We start from the raw sequence: 15,047 nt of genomic DNA on the forward strand, positions 1-15,047 counted from the left end.
GTGTGTGTGTGTGTGTGTGTGTGTGTGTGTGTGTGTGTGTGTGTCACTTAAAATCTTTGAAGTGTTTGCAACCAGAGGAGTTAGTTTAAGATGGTCTGTATTGATAAAATTCTCCATGTAGCAACAAAATTTTGTGTTAAATTCAAAAGAGACACTTTTTTCTGCATATAGAACAAATATATGTTTAAGTTAATATATTTTAAATATCTAAGCCCTATGAACAAATTTGATGAAGTGTAAATGCAGTTTCATTGGAACACCAAATTAAAAATGTAATTTACGCTAGTGAATGTTTAATTAGATCCCTGACTTCATAGTTTATTTTTTTTTAATTCAGGTAAAAAAAAAATGCAACAAAGGATTGGGGGTGTAACGAGATATTGATCCATATCAATATACTGATTAAATGATTGATTCAATTACATCAAGGCAAAATAAAAATATCAATCCTGTCATCATTCAATGGCCAATGTGCATCAATTTCATATGTCCATCTAACACAATCATTAACTAAATGATTGTTAGATGGGCATATGATATTGCATCATATCGATTGCATTGAATTGAAATTGTATCACGACAGTATTTATTGTGTGGTTTTTAAGAAACATTGTACTTTCATCCAAACAAATCAATTTATCTTATTGTCATAAAGCTGTTGATTTACACTTCTACAAAACATCCTAAGTTGGAAGCAAGTTCTCCATACTTTTTTGACTTGGTAGGTTTAATTTATTAATGAGAACAAACCAATTGGACAGTAACCAATACCAGCCAACAACACGTAAAACATGAGCATCTCTGATGGAAGTGGAGAGTCTACGCCAGGGGTGTCAAACTCCAGTCCTCGAGGGCCGCTATCCTGAATGTTTTAGAGGTTTTCTTGCTCCAACACACCTGATTTTGATCGCTGGGTAATTAACAGGCTTCTGCCCAATTTGAAGAGTTAATTCAATCACTGAATCAGGTGTGTTGGAGCTGGAAAACCTCTAAAACATGCAGGATAGCGGCCCTCGAGGACTGGAGTTTGACACCCCTGGCTACGCTTATCTCTGCTCGGTGAAAAATGCACCAACACTTTGTGGGTTAACGGCGCTCAAGCATCTCCTACATACAGAGTTCTTAAAGGGATCTTCATTTAAATATGACACAACTTTTAGCTACATAACTTTTAAAGATATCATAGCATGCTTTTAAATCTTTCTTTTTCACGTCTAAATCATTCACTTATGGTTTATTTAAAATAAAACTGCAACGCTTTGGTCTTAATTCCTCGTTTTTGTTGCTCCACATACTCCATGCTTTACCCCTGTTCTGAGTTGCGCCTCAGAGCAAGCTGTTTGGGTGCGGTCTCTTTAAATATAAATGAGATATTTCACACCCCGCCCCCTCCAGGTCCCTGAGCATTCGACTCCACCCCGTTCGGCCATGTTTGTAGTTTCATAGCAACAACAGTTATCTACCGACTAAAAATTGTTTTTTAAGACAAAATAAGATAAGATAAAACTTTGTTGATCCCACAGTCTGGAAATTTGCACATTACTGCAGCTTAATACAAGAGAGGCTGAGAAGAATAATGAAAGATTAATAAAGGATAACAAACAAAACCTCACAATATACACATGTGATACATAGTAATGTACTATTGCACATATACACATATGTATATACACATATACATATATCACAGGTCTGTGGGACAGCAAAGAACCTGGAACCCAAATGTCTAAGCCAGATRMATTTCMAACGCCACAAGGCAGAGCATCATTTCAACTCTAACTCCAGGGCTTTAATGACAGAAGTACTCCCAAACACACCTCATCATCTTTCACACAAAGACGTCAGAGATGGTGTTAGCAAAGCACAAATTCAGCCACTTTTCCTTCTCCAGAAAACACTAATTGGAAAGTGACATGATGATGTACTGACAACATTGAATGAAAGAATTTATGTACTTTATTACTCCTTGATAAACAACAAAAAGTGTCAATTTACATTCATGGTTTTGATAGAAATAATTTTTACCTAAAATGCAAAATTATATATGTTCAATAGCATTTTCTGTAAGTGGAATGCATTGCCTTCATAAAATATGCTAGCAACAGAAGATAAAAATGRGAGCAATCAAATCAAACAAATTTATCACATACACAAAGTTCAACTTGCAGTGAAATGTTTTTATGACAAAAATTGAAGTTTAAAAGTACACAGAACACAGTAAAAAATCCTGAATTTTTTTGTAGAATGAAATGTGACCCATCACATCGAAACGAGGATTAAGTCCAAAAGTGGTGTGTGGAGAAATAGGCAAATATAGTGTTTTGACTAAAATGTTAACAAAAATTGCATTTTGTCAAAATATAATGAATAAAAGCCTTATCAATGTATCAGTAAAGTGTCACTTATTTTTGTAATTTTTTTTTAACATTGTGAGGAAAAGTTTCTCATTCAACACTTTCACACATCACATGCCCTTGTGACATGACTTTGAATAAGGGAGATATAATTGAAGTATGGATGATTTTGGTTTATTGAAATCAAGTTGGCATACTAAAAGTGACTAATGTGGTAAGACTTACTTAGGGTTTCAGGAGGTCTGATAGGCTTCTCCCTTCTTGAACTTGGGAAAGAATAATCCACATGGGCTCTCCAGATGAGGTAGTTGCCTGCAGACATGCATTTTCATTGAACTGCATTGCAGCCAGGTACAGTCTGGTTAAAATAGCATAAAAGAATATTACGTTAGTTTTAAGTTGCACCATTAAAACTCATCTAACACACAGCATTTTGAATAACGAAAAAAAAATCATAAATACAAAGTGACTAAAACAACACTGCAGCCGATAATTTTTGGCCGATTCTTGAAGCCTTAGCATTAACATGATAAAATAAGAATAACAAATGTTACACAAGTCTTAATTTAAAACAAAACAAACTAAAAAAAAAACATTTATTAACTAAGCCTTGTCTGATGAGGCTGCATAAAGTGCTGCCACAAAGGATTTCTTCTTTCAGCCCTTTCTTTAAATTAAAATAAATGAATAAATTCATTACTTATTTTATCTAGTGCTAAATATTCTGTTTTTATTTGTATATTCATAAGATTAATATATTTTGTTACATAAAATGACTATGTTCCCAGCTTTTGTGATGCAAAAACAGCAACACGCCTAAATAAAACTCAGAGCAACAGAGAGAAAAAAGGAGAGACACACATCCATCTTGCTATCCTTATGAGGACTTCACACACACAGCGCTCACAGCTTCTCTGCCTCATTCTGCTGCTCCCGTTTTTAACACCAGGCAAAAAATGCATTTAAAACAGCTGACGTTAACTTTAGATCACAGTTTGAAACGCTCYRGCATTTTTAAAAAGAAAAACAACGCTGACACGCTGATTACAGTGCAGGGCAAAAGTGAAAGTAAAACGGTGCTGAGCACCCGTTCAGTAAAGAAACTTAAACACAGCTGTTCTTTCTCCCCTCATATTCCGACACAGGGTAGAAACAGCTAAATTAGACAGTTAAAACACATATACAGTTCATAACTCACCCTTGTTGTTGTAACATTCATCTTGTGTTGTCCACAAGCACTTTCCTCCCTGTTGTGGGTCCATTTCCTTGAAAAATAAAACTTAACCAGGCACTTTGAAGAAGCTCTGACGTTTGTAGTCTATGTAGATAATAATGTGGGTTTACACACCCCAGAACCGAACATTTTGACTTCTGAACTTGCATWTTCGGCATGACTCTATGAACTACAAAATCACACAGCGAGGAAAAAAATGGCGGACTATGAAATCCAGTTGGCCGGAAATACATCACCATAAATGGCAGTTCCAAAGAAAAAAGTGTGACGAAATAAACAATGAAACGAAATAAGCAACAGCAGATTTTGAACAAACTGAAAAATTTGACCCATAAAAAAATATAAAAATATCTTTGCAGTAACTGGACAGAATAAATTAAAGTTTTCTACACTCCTAGACACTATAATTGCACAAAAAATAGTTTATAAATGTAAAAAAAGTGCATTTAGCATGATATGTCTCCTTTAAAGTTTCAGCAGAATGGATTCGTACATAAAGCTTCAGGTTTATTTGCCTACTTCTGCAAAAACTGAATTTCCAGAATTGTGATTAGATAAATGTTTTACTTCACCCTGGCTGACTTACTGTTTGAGTAATCTGTCTGCATACGTTTGTCAGCAGCAGTTTCTGGTCTCTTGGGTCAGTCCTTGCAAGGATTAGTCACACAACCAAGTTAACCACAAAAACGATTTTTCTGAGCAGAAGTCTTGGCTGGTAATGGTATATTTCTGTGAAACATAATTAAAAATCATAAATTTTGGTGATGTTTCAGTGCCTCAATGCAGTCAGTTGGAAATTATTCACAATTTATATAAAAAATAAACACATTAACATTTGATTACCATTAGTACAATGTCCTTCAAAGCATTGAAGTCCACTAAATGTACTGTCGGTTTGCTGCTTTGCTTTGTGTGGACCTGGAGGTTTTCTGCAGAACCTAAAACATTTTCTTGCAGAGCTTTTGGAAAAAAATGTTACTTCCTGATTTCTGTTTTTTAATTTTTTATATTTGGACCCACTGCCTGAGAATCGTTTCCAAATATAACAACCACATGTTGATACTTACTGGCGGTCACTGGTATTTTGGGGAACACCCCCATGTTTGTGGTTTAGCTGATTATGCAAGCTAGGGTTGTAGGTTTCATTTAAATGAGGACTAGAATAAAAATGTATATTTAGGGAAAGTAAAGCTACATTTGCTGTAAAGTCTGAATAGTGGTTTCACAGGCTTTTTCTTGTATATGTGCTTCCCTAGATACCCCATACTGTTCTATAGGAACAAAAGACATTTAGCTTTACTTTTTTACATATCATAATTCATTCACCTGTGTTTGCATGCCACATCTTTATGGTAAGAGATTACGCACACCTTCTGTCTCTGACACACATTGGTATTGAGTGTAGCAACATCAGTGTCAGGAATAACTTGTCCTGAAGCCCAACAGAAGCTCATTAACCCACTGTCCTGAAATCAGCCAGTAATTGGATTCCTCTTTCAATTGTCCTTGATCTGATCTTTAATGTATGTAATACACTTAGGTATTTTTCTAAAGTCACTCTGAACTGTGCTGTTGCTCTCTGAGTTTACCTTGCAAAGCAAAAATGCACAAAAAACAAATGTCTTTATGCTTGTTTTGTGTTTTGTCCAAAACTGAATGTTAGTAGATGCTTCAGATTGAATTAATTAGGTTAATTAATGAAGACCTTACCATAACCAGCTGTCCTAATTACTTTCAGGGTTTTTATAGAGAGTTGGCATGAATTATACATAATATTTACCATTTTTTAACGAATGGATCTCCCCCAATACAAGCTCATAAAAGCATCTTATTAGAAAAATACAGCCTGGTTAATTTCATATGTATAACTCTATAAAACACTAAATATGTACAATGTGGAAACCATCTTTTTCTTCCATTGATAAACACAGTTTTTAAAATGTCCTTTTATTATGTGAAATATTTTGACGTATGAAAAGTGGGTGAAAGTGCATCTGGCTAAGTGGTGCAAAGATAAAATTACATCACTCTGTTTTTATTAAGTGTTTTTTTCCCCCTTTATTATATTCTGGCACTAAGTAAGTATCAAAATATAGCTTGACAGGAATGCATTTTTTTATACCAGAGTTTAAAACCAAAATCCTATTACCTTTTAAAAACAATGAGGTTTTAGCCTTTCTGTTCCGATCTTACAAATATAATTAACCCCGATTCTAAAAGCAGGACTTTTGTAGCACAAGATGTTTTCCTTCCCATCCAGGGAGCTTTTTTTTAAATTCAAACCTGGAGTCTCCACCACAGTTTACAGTTTTGAAGTGAAAAAGCTTTCTTTACGAGAAGCAAAATGTTCAGCTGCTTGATTAATTTTTAGGACTTGCTGTGTTCTGGATGACTGAGATTTTGCACCAGCAGTTTCTGATTTCATGCAATGTAGTAAGATCTTGTAGAATCTATAGCTACTAAATTGGCGTTGGATATGTTTCTTTTTAGTTTTTTCCAACCCAATGACCATTTCCAGAACATCAAAGAACTGCTAGGATGAGCCTATTCCTGATATTAACTGTGTTTATTCTTTTTGCTGACCTCTCAGTGTGAGTTTAATAACACAATTGTGGTTAGCAAGAAGACTGATCTGGCATTCTCAGTGACTTATAAAGCAAACGTTGGTTATGTATTGTAACCCCAGATTCTGTGAGTGTAAGCTCCGCCCTCTAAGGCTATCGCAGATGGGTACCCCACGCGCGCGCTCGCGCATTGGGTACCCATCTGCGATAGCCTTAGAGGGCGGAGCTTACACGAAATAGAACCACCGGATCCACATCATCACAAGCCTCTTTTAGATTTCATAGAGATGCTTCCCTGCACTATTTCCCTCACATTTTCAGCTGTGAGCTCAACAGAAATGTTCCCTCTGTGAAAGCTTTATGTTAGCATTCTTTGCAGAGAAACTCTAAATCAAATTCTTATTCTGAAACATTTCAGATGTTTGTCAGTGTGTGAAAATAAACAAACACCACTTTTAACACCTTTTAATTATTGTTATACATTGATTGGGTGCAGTGACAGCACAACATTTAACAATTTATTCTACTTACAGTTCAGTTTTGTGTGTGTGTGTTTGTGTGTGTGTGTGTGTGTGTGTGTGTGTGTGTGTGTGTGTGTGTGNTGTGTGTGTGTGTGTGTGTGTGTGTGTGTGTGTGTGTGAGTGAGAGAGAGAGAGGGAGAAGTTAGGGTAGTTTATAGTCAGGGTGGTTCTGTGGACCAGAAAGCATTTTTTCCCTACTGAATGTTTAATATTCGTAGCAGCTGATGAAATGCAAAGCACAAAATCCAAATACATTAACAAGTCACTTCAGCAATTCATAGCCTACATTAGTAGAAGAAAAAGTTGACAAAATGTTTAGTAGGTCCTCTGGACGAGTTCTTCAAAGAAGACCTACTCAACACTTTTTTAGATACATTACGAATTTGCATAAAAACGTGACTGCAAGAATGAGCCTTTTTGAAGCTCATTCTTTTTTGTATTAGGCAGACTCCACTGAAGTGTGAGGTTTTTTTTTTAAACCATTGCATAGCGAAAAGGGGACCAGAAATATCCTCCACCCACCCATCTTGTGAGCTCAACAACTTGAAAAATAAGTAATGGGCTAACTTAAATTTTGATGCATGGCTGCATCTAGACATAAGAAAGGTCCCTGTTGAAAATCGGGTTGCCAGTGTCGGTATCGGTGGCAGATATGGCCATTTTTTTGAAAATCAAGTAGAATCAGATTTAGTCATGTGACCGGGCCAATACAGTTTTCGTGACAGTTTTCAGCATCATCATGCTTTACAACTGCCGTTAAGGAGTCAAGATGCCCACAAGTATGCAGCCATGTCCACAGTGTGGGAACACTTTCAATGGAAAACAATGATGCTGAAGCTGCATCTTGCAAAATCTGCAAACTGGATGTTTCTTGTGGTGAGAACAGCAGGGCTCGCTTTAATACTACCATCCTTGGAAAGAAATAAAGATATAAAGCTATTGGATCTGTATCAGAAAGACTAATCATTAAAAAAATCGGATTGTATTGGGAGCCAAAAAATCTGGATCGAGACATCCCTAGATAAAATTGCTCATTTTGCACCAGCTCAGACCAGGAAAAAAGACCACCACCTAACCCTCTTAAACACAGTGTCATTCCTACCCAGTTAAATATCTTACACTAAAAAACATTATAAGCTTTTTTTGAATTTCTTGTTCAACTCCAATCCAGACAAACACTTACTGAAAACTACAAAAGTTCACTATTCAAATCCTTCAGTGAGGAGGGGACATTAGCACTTATTTTTGGTCTGCTATCAGATCAGTATAGAGCTTAAGTCAGTTTGGTTGTTGTCTTTCTGGCAATCATTTGGTCAATCTAATAATTTAACTATATAATTTTGTAAAAGCTAGCTGTCAAGAATGGCTGTGATAGCTAAGTATTCTTTATCAAGGCACTAAATGCTCCAGAAGGAAATGTTAAGTGGGCAGAACTGGGGTTTCTTATTAAGCTATCTTATTAAGCTATGAGAGCAACATTCATGTCCTTTGGTTATCTTTCACTGCGTGTGTGTGTTTATACATGTCTATCACAATCTTGACTTCACAAAAAGTCTCTATAGTTGGTTTTACCTTATAAGGCATTGTGTTTGTGTGTGTGTGTCCCAGGCAGTCGGAGAATGCATGTGGGTGCTAAAGGAAGGGGCACAGCCAGAGACGAGGAGAGACTCTTGGCTTTGACAGAGAACAATCAAAAGGGTGGAAGTTAAAGGATGTTGAGCTGCTAACCTGCTGTCACTTCTTTTAAAAGTCATTCGTTAAGCTGAATGACAAATGAATACAAACCTTCTGGTCGCTGATTCTTGCTGCATCATGTCTGGTTGAAGGATTTTCCAAAGTGCCAGAAAAGCCAGTTCTTACTACAGTACATTTTCACCCCTATTAATTTATTAATGAGTCTTAGAGGAGTGAGAGCTTGTATTGTAAACTAAACACAAGGAAGTCTTTGTGCACGAGAGGATACCCCCATCATATTTGTGAAAGTCTGATTGCAGATAAGACAGCAGGTTATGGCAAGTGCAGACATGTCATCATCATTGTGGTTTTAGCAGATTTTTGTCTTTGTACTTTCAATTTAACCATCAGGAATTTAACTGATAAGTGTGTTTGCTAGAGAGAAACAGGAATTTGCAGAATGAGAGTATGTTTTCAGAGCCGAGCGTGTTTTAATGTAGCAGCGTGGCTGACCTAAAGCCCATGAATAGCCTGTTTGTTTGTGTGCAGACTATATTCTTCCCAGCGCATTTCTTCATTCAGGACGCAGGAAGTTACAGCATCTGTTATTTCAGGCTCCAGTTTGAATCCCCTGCAACATTTTTCACCAGCCAGATGTGGTGTCGACAGACGCTGACCTGTGTGAGCAAGCGGGCCGATGAGAATCCCAGCTGTTCTGAAAGATTTATTCTTCTTTTTTTTTAAATTCATTCAGTATTGGGTTAGGTTTTCCTCTGTCATGCTGACCGTTGTAAGACACGTTAATGATAATTTGACAGACATTTCCTGTCTCGTATCAGTGGCCTCCCCTGATACTTTGGAAGCAGAAAAAGCTGGAGAGACAGAGGGGACAGGGTAAAAATAACTGTGGAAAGACTGACTGGTTTGACAACAGTCAGTTAAAATGGAGAGGAGATGAAAAAGTACATTATAAAAAAGGTCAGCTGTCAACAAGCAGGAAACTGCTCTCATTTTCTGAAATATGAATTTGACAGACGTCTGGAGTGGAATAAATGCCCATTTATTCTCGGCTCAGAGTTGTTCTTCACTGTAATCTCAGCTCTTCTGTGTTGTTTCTTTCTTCCTCATTGCTAGTCTTTTCTTTAGTTCCAACAAATACCTTGTAGAATGACTCACCACCCTGCAACCTGAATGGCACTTTGAACTGACTTCTGGACTCATTGACGAGCTAATGAGTCACTGACTGACTGCTGCCCTGTAACTGTCTACAACAGCCCTCCCTTTCTTTTTAGATTTTTAGGAAAAATGACTAAATTTGTATGATTGCTTTGGATTTTAATAAACCGTTCAGTGTCTTAATGGGTTCTACTACATTTATTATTTATTTCCTTTATTTAACCAGGAAAGTTACATAAATGTAGCACCACAATAATTAAAATTAACTTTAAAAGTAACTGCCAAAAGCACATTTTATCCTTAATGGCAACAAAGAGACTAAAATGAAAATGATATATCTCGTGATAAACAGTATCAATACAAAATATATTCGATAGAATGTTGACAATTTCACTTGCAGAAGTTTACGAAATTTACCGTATTTATTCAAGTATAATACGTGAAATTAAATCCATAAAATCATCCATAAAGTTGGGGGGTAGTACTATACTCGGATAAATATGTTTACTTATGTATTTTAACTGAAATATCGGCTTCATTCACAAAATTATTGAGTCTGGAAATGAGACCACGTCGTAAAAAGCAGTTGAAATGAGCTACCCCTGACACTCCTCCGTTCTTCAGAGCGAGATAGTAATAGATCCAGGCAGGCGACATGATGTGAAAAAAAAGGGGGGGGGGGAGTATTCCTGCACCTCAGTAATGATAACGAACTAATGACATTAGTGACCGGGCCGCTCCTCATTCAACAACAAACACGTTCGTCTGTAATGGTGGCCGTCTACCGATGTTCTGAAAAAATTTGTATCCCTGAAAAAAGTTTCCCCACCAGAGGGGGCGCTCGCGAGTAGGAAGTAATCTGCTTTTCGCCCACAAGATGGCCCAAATCTCATGTGAAGTCTCTGACTTTTGTGTTGGCGCATCCTGGTGAACTATGTGTAAAATGCCAGAATTCATATGATGCTGCCACAGCTGATGTTGTCAAAATACCTTTTAGTACATACAGTATGATGTTAAAATAAAACGAACAGTCCAATGATCATTTTACTGATATGTTTAAAGACTGCAAAGGCTGAAAAATCTCGGTCTGTATGAAATTGGAGCTAGTTTGAGGATTAAATTTTTTATGCTTTTTAAGCTAAAAAAGGGGGGGTCGTATTATACATGAGATCGTATTATACATGAAAAAATATGGTATGTAGGGAAATAAAATTACGGACTGACTGGAACCAGAGATTGTGGCAGCAACACAGCATTTATGGAAGCTGTAAAATCGCTACCCACCTGCTCTGTTCATGATTTGATTGCAAAAAAGCTTCATAATGTTTATATTTATAGTTACTTTGTAAAAAGTAGCTTAACATTGACATATGTGACCCATCACATCGAAACGAGGATTAAGTCTAAAAGTTGTATGTGGACAAATAGGCATATATAGTGTTTTGATTAAAACACTTGCAAAAATTACATTTTGTCAAAATATAACAAATAAATGTGTTATCAATGTATCATTTCAATGAACTGTCTGAAATATTATCCTAAAATTTTTTTGAAGCACTTTTTTGAGCATTAGCAACAAAAAAACCCGATTTTGAGGAAAAACGCCTTAAAATGTTGAGATTTTCCCTGTAAGCTATCAAAGCTTTTGTTTCTTTTCAGCTGTGAAATCTCAATATTCAAATACTATTTGAGGTTTCTTTTTTCAAATGACAAAAAAATCGTCATTAAAATGACATAAAAATAGGATTTAGACCAAATACTTATGTATTATTGTAACCAAGACAAATTAAATATCTCTGGATCTACTAATGATATCAGGATGATATTATTCTTCATTTCGATGTGATGGGTCACATATATGTATGAGACTGAGAAAATGACTGGGAGATATATTTACCAAGCCTCTGTACTCGCTCCATTTCTTCAGAAAAGGTCATTTTCAGGCCCGATGTGGAATCATTGGAGTAAGGTTCAACTGTATCCTCAGTTGCCATTTTCCGTAACCAATATTATAAAGTGTTGCTTGCTTTTTTTTTTTCAACAAAATACAACGCTCCTATGAAAAGTTGTGAACAGCATGAAGCATTGTTGTGATGACGTGCTGCAGTGGGAGTGTCTGAAACAGTAAGAGGTTCTTAGACAGACATTTTCAAGGTGTTTAGATCATATTTAGGTCAAATATATTTTTGATATATACAGCATTTTCATAAAAACTGAAGGTCTCGTGGTATATAGAATTGAACTGTGTCTGGAAAATACACAAAACGCCCCCCAGCTTTTATTTTGTAGGTAAAAAGCTAAAACATAAGACAAAGGAAGTCTGATACCAGTCTTAACCAAACTGGATACCATTTATCTGTGTTAGTCTGGTAGCTAGTTTGAATGTGGCTCCCTTGCAGATAATGGTTGGATAAGCTCTGTCCTGCAGAGGAAATTCTTGTGTAGTTGTTTGCTTGCTTTCTTTTCCTCTCACAGCTTTTGTTTACCAAGGCCAAATTAGAGGTAAAATATCAACAATTATTTATGCCTCCTTGGTTGAGTTGTTTTTTGCTGGAAGTTTATTTCTTGGAAATAAAAAAAAAAGAAGTAGGTTCCCTGGACGGGTTCTTCTTTAATGAACCATTTTGTCTCTCCTCCAAGAGACTTGGACTGAAGAAGTCTCTTGGAGGAGAGATGAAATGTCCAGAGGACCTACTTAATTTTATTTTTCTACCTGGATTACTGAGATGCATCAGGATGACTTCTTGAAAAAGTTTAATTCAGAACAAGAGTTCTGGGTTTTTCAGATATCATATTACTGTGGTTCTTCAAGGACCTCTTTATTATTTATCTACTATTGATTTTATGAAACAAGAGCAAGCAGAATCTCTTACAGCAGCTCACTTCCATAAGAAGCAGTATTTCACATTTCAGCTGCGGTCTGAATTGAGACAGTTAGTTTAGTGGCAAATGATTAAAATGGCTAAATGATAAGGCAGAGGATTTTCCTGTTGTCACAGCAGCGTGGACATGTTGTGGTTATATTTGAATACTAACAGAAGTTTTCTGAAGAAGATCCATGTGTAAGACTTAGATTATGTGCTTGTGCTGGTTCTGCACATTGCTGAAAGAAAGTTATTTTCTGCTGAGAGAAATAAACGAAACATGGGTTGCAAGGAAACTTGAGTGGAGCTTTTGGGCACCTTTTTTAAATAAGCGTATCAGTCGCAAGGAAAAAGTGACGAGATGTTTTTGCAAATGGTCTCCTTTTTAAAAGGCAGAAGTGGTTTGGTTGACAAATGATGGAAACTTTTCATGAGGAACTTTTTATGCTGCGCTCCACCAAATCCATTTGAATTACACTTAACCCTTTCTTCCCCTGTTGTGTCCTAAATGGGGTGAAGTCTTGTATGTTTAATGGAGAACCTGTTGATTAAAGTCGTCTTCTTCCCCTCTGATCTACTCCTCAGGCAGAGGGTGATGTAGCAGCTCTTAACCGTAGGATCCAGCTGGTGGAGGAGGAGCTGGACCGAGCCCAAGAGAGACTGGCCACGGCGCTGCAGAAGCTCGAGGAGGCAGAGAAAGCTGCAGATGAGAGCGAGAGGTTGGTTTTGTTTCTTTTCAAACAGCTGTATTTTCTTCTTTTGTAAACTCTCCTCTCTTTGCTTCCTGTCCACTCAGAGGGATGAAGGTGATTGAGAACAGAGCAATGAAGGATGAAGAGAAGATGGAGATCCAGGAGATGCAGCTGAAGGAGGCCAAACACATCGCAGAGGAAGCCGATCGTAAATACGAGGAGGTAAGATTTGAATGCTAGACCTGCATCGGACCGAGCCTGTTCTGGTTCAAAGTCTAAAAAAAACTGAATAACTTTTTGTCTCAGGTGGCTCGTAAGCTGGTGATCTTGGAGGGGGAGCTGGAGAGAGCTGAGGAGAGGGCCGAGGTCTCTGAAGGGTAAAGCCAAGAGCCACACGACAACACACTAATCTAACTTTCTGCTTTGGAACTAAAACCAATCGCATCTCATTTTGTTTGCTCAGTAAAGCCAGTGACCTGGAGGAGGAGCTGAAAAATGTGACCAACAACCTGAAGTCCTTAGAAGCCCAGGCGGAGAAGGTGATTGTGGAGAGACAAATATCAGACACACATAAACACATTTTCAAGCAATGTTTCTCAGTTAGTGCCATTGAGGAGGCAGAGAAGTTTGTTTTTACACATAAAAAGCAGATGATGTTCATAAAATAAATGCATAGTGTCCAAGATGACCCTGACCCTTGTGAGCAAATAATTTCAGTTATTTTAAGCTGGGGATGCACTGATTACTCAGCAAGTTACTTGAATTTCATGGATGGATGGATGGATGGATGGATGGATGGATGGATGGATGGATGGATGGATCGATGGATGGATCGATGGATGGATCGATCCTTTGCAGGAAATTACTGGTTCACATCCATTATGTTGCTCACAGACAACAACATCATATCAGAAAAGTATTTATAGTATTCTATCTTTGTATTGTGAGTTTGGAGTTTAGTGAGGACCTGAGATAAGGAAGTTGCAAGTTTGATTCCCTGCCATGCCCACATGGGCGCTTAAATAACTGCCCGCTGCTCCACTTGGTGTATCTCACATGATGCAAAGCACAAGTATTATCACTATGTGGGAACATACACAGCATACATTCATACAAGAATATAAATACTAACGTACTAAAACCAAAAATACACTAATACAAAAAAAAAAAAAAAAAACTGCATGAAAATATACCAAAAAAGGTAGGGAGTACAGGGAAGCCTCGGTTTTAACAGGGGTTACGTTGTTGGAGTACCTGTGAAAAAAGATGCAAAATATTGGATTATTTATTTTTATATGGAACTGGAGTTAATGTTTTTGTCACAAAACTAGCAAATTATTTTCTTGATTTAGTTAAAGCACACAAACATGAGAAAATAAAAAAATAAATTTCTTACTGTGCAGTATTTCCATTTTCATTGTCTGAAAAATTACGGGGATTACCGCAAACTGCTAGTATTTATTTTTTATTTTTGTTAACGTGTCCCCATTAGTCTCTGTCGAGGTAGAGACTATTCTTCCTGGGGCCCAGCATACAAAAACGAAACGCATCAATACAATCAAGAAAACAAACGTCAAAACTAAAACATATTTAAATTAAAATTAATAGCCAGCGTAAGCCTCACAAACAAACATTTTACTTGAAAACATAAATCAACTGGCTTCATTTCTCATAACACTACATCGTGTACATATATGTCCAGGGAACACCAGGAACCAATAACCTATTCAACAATAAGCTCCTTCTGCTCTTTTACATTACAGTGGTTTGCAAAACTATTCATACCCCTTGAATTTTTTCCATATTTTGTCACATTACAACCACAAACATAAATATATTTCACTGGAATTTAATGTGAAAGACCAACACAAAKTGGTATACAATTGTGAAGTGGAAGCAAAATTTTACATGAATCAAAACATTTTTTACAAATAAAAAACTGATAAGTGCGATGTGCAAAATTATTCA

General features: G+C 36.8%; 1 protein-coding gene across 4 annotated transcripts in view; it reads left to right on the forward strand.

The window, feature by feature from the left end:
* tpm4a (tropomyosin 4a) overlaps positions 1-15,047 on the forward strand; it is a 37,287-nt gene that overhangs the window by 14,153 nt on the left and 8,087 nt on the right. For all 4 annotated transcript variants that reach the window (XM_014014208.1, XM_014014207.1, XM_014014210.1 and 1 more), the window contains 4 exons: positions 12,973-13,106; positions 13,184-13,301; positions 13,386-13,456; positions 13,543-13,618. In XM_014014208.1, the coding sequence (XP_013869662.1) occupies positions 12,973-13,106; positions 13,184-13,301; positions 13,386-13,456; positions 13,543-13,618 (399 nt within the window). The remainder of the gene's footprint in view (positions 1-12,972; positions 13,107-13,183; positions 13,302-13,385; positions 13,457-13,542; positions 13,619-15,047) is intronic.

Source organism: Austrofundulus limnaeus, unplaced genomic scaffold, assembly GCF_001266775.1.
Source record: "Austrofundulus limnaeus strain Quisiro unplaced genomic scaffold, Austrofundulus_limnaeus-1.0 Scaffold111, whole genome shotgun sequence".
NCBI lineage: Eukaryota > Metazoa > Chordata > Actinopteri > Cyprinodontiformes > Rivulidae > Austrofundulus > Austrofundulus limnaeus.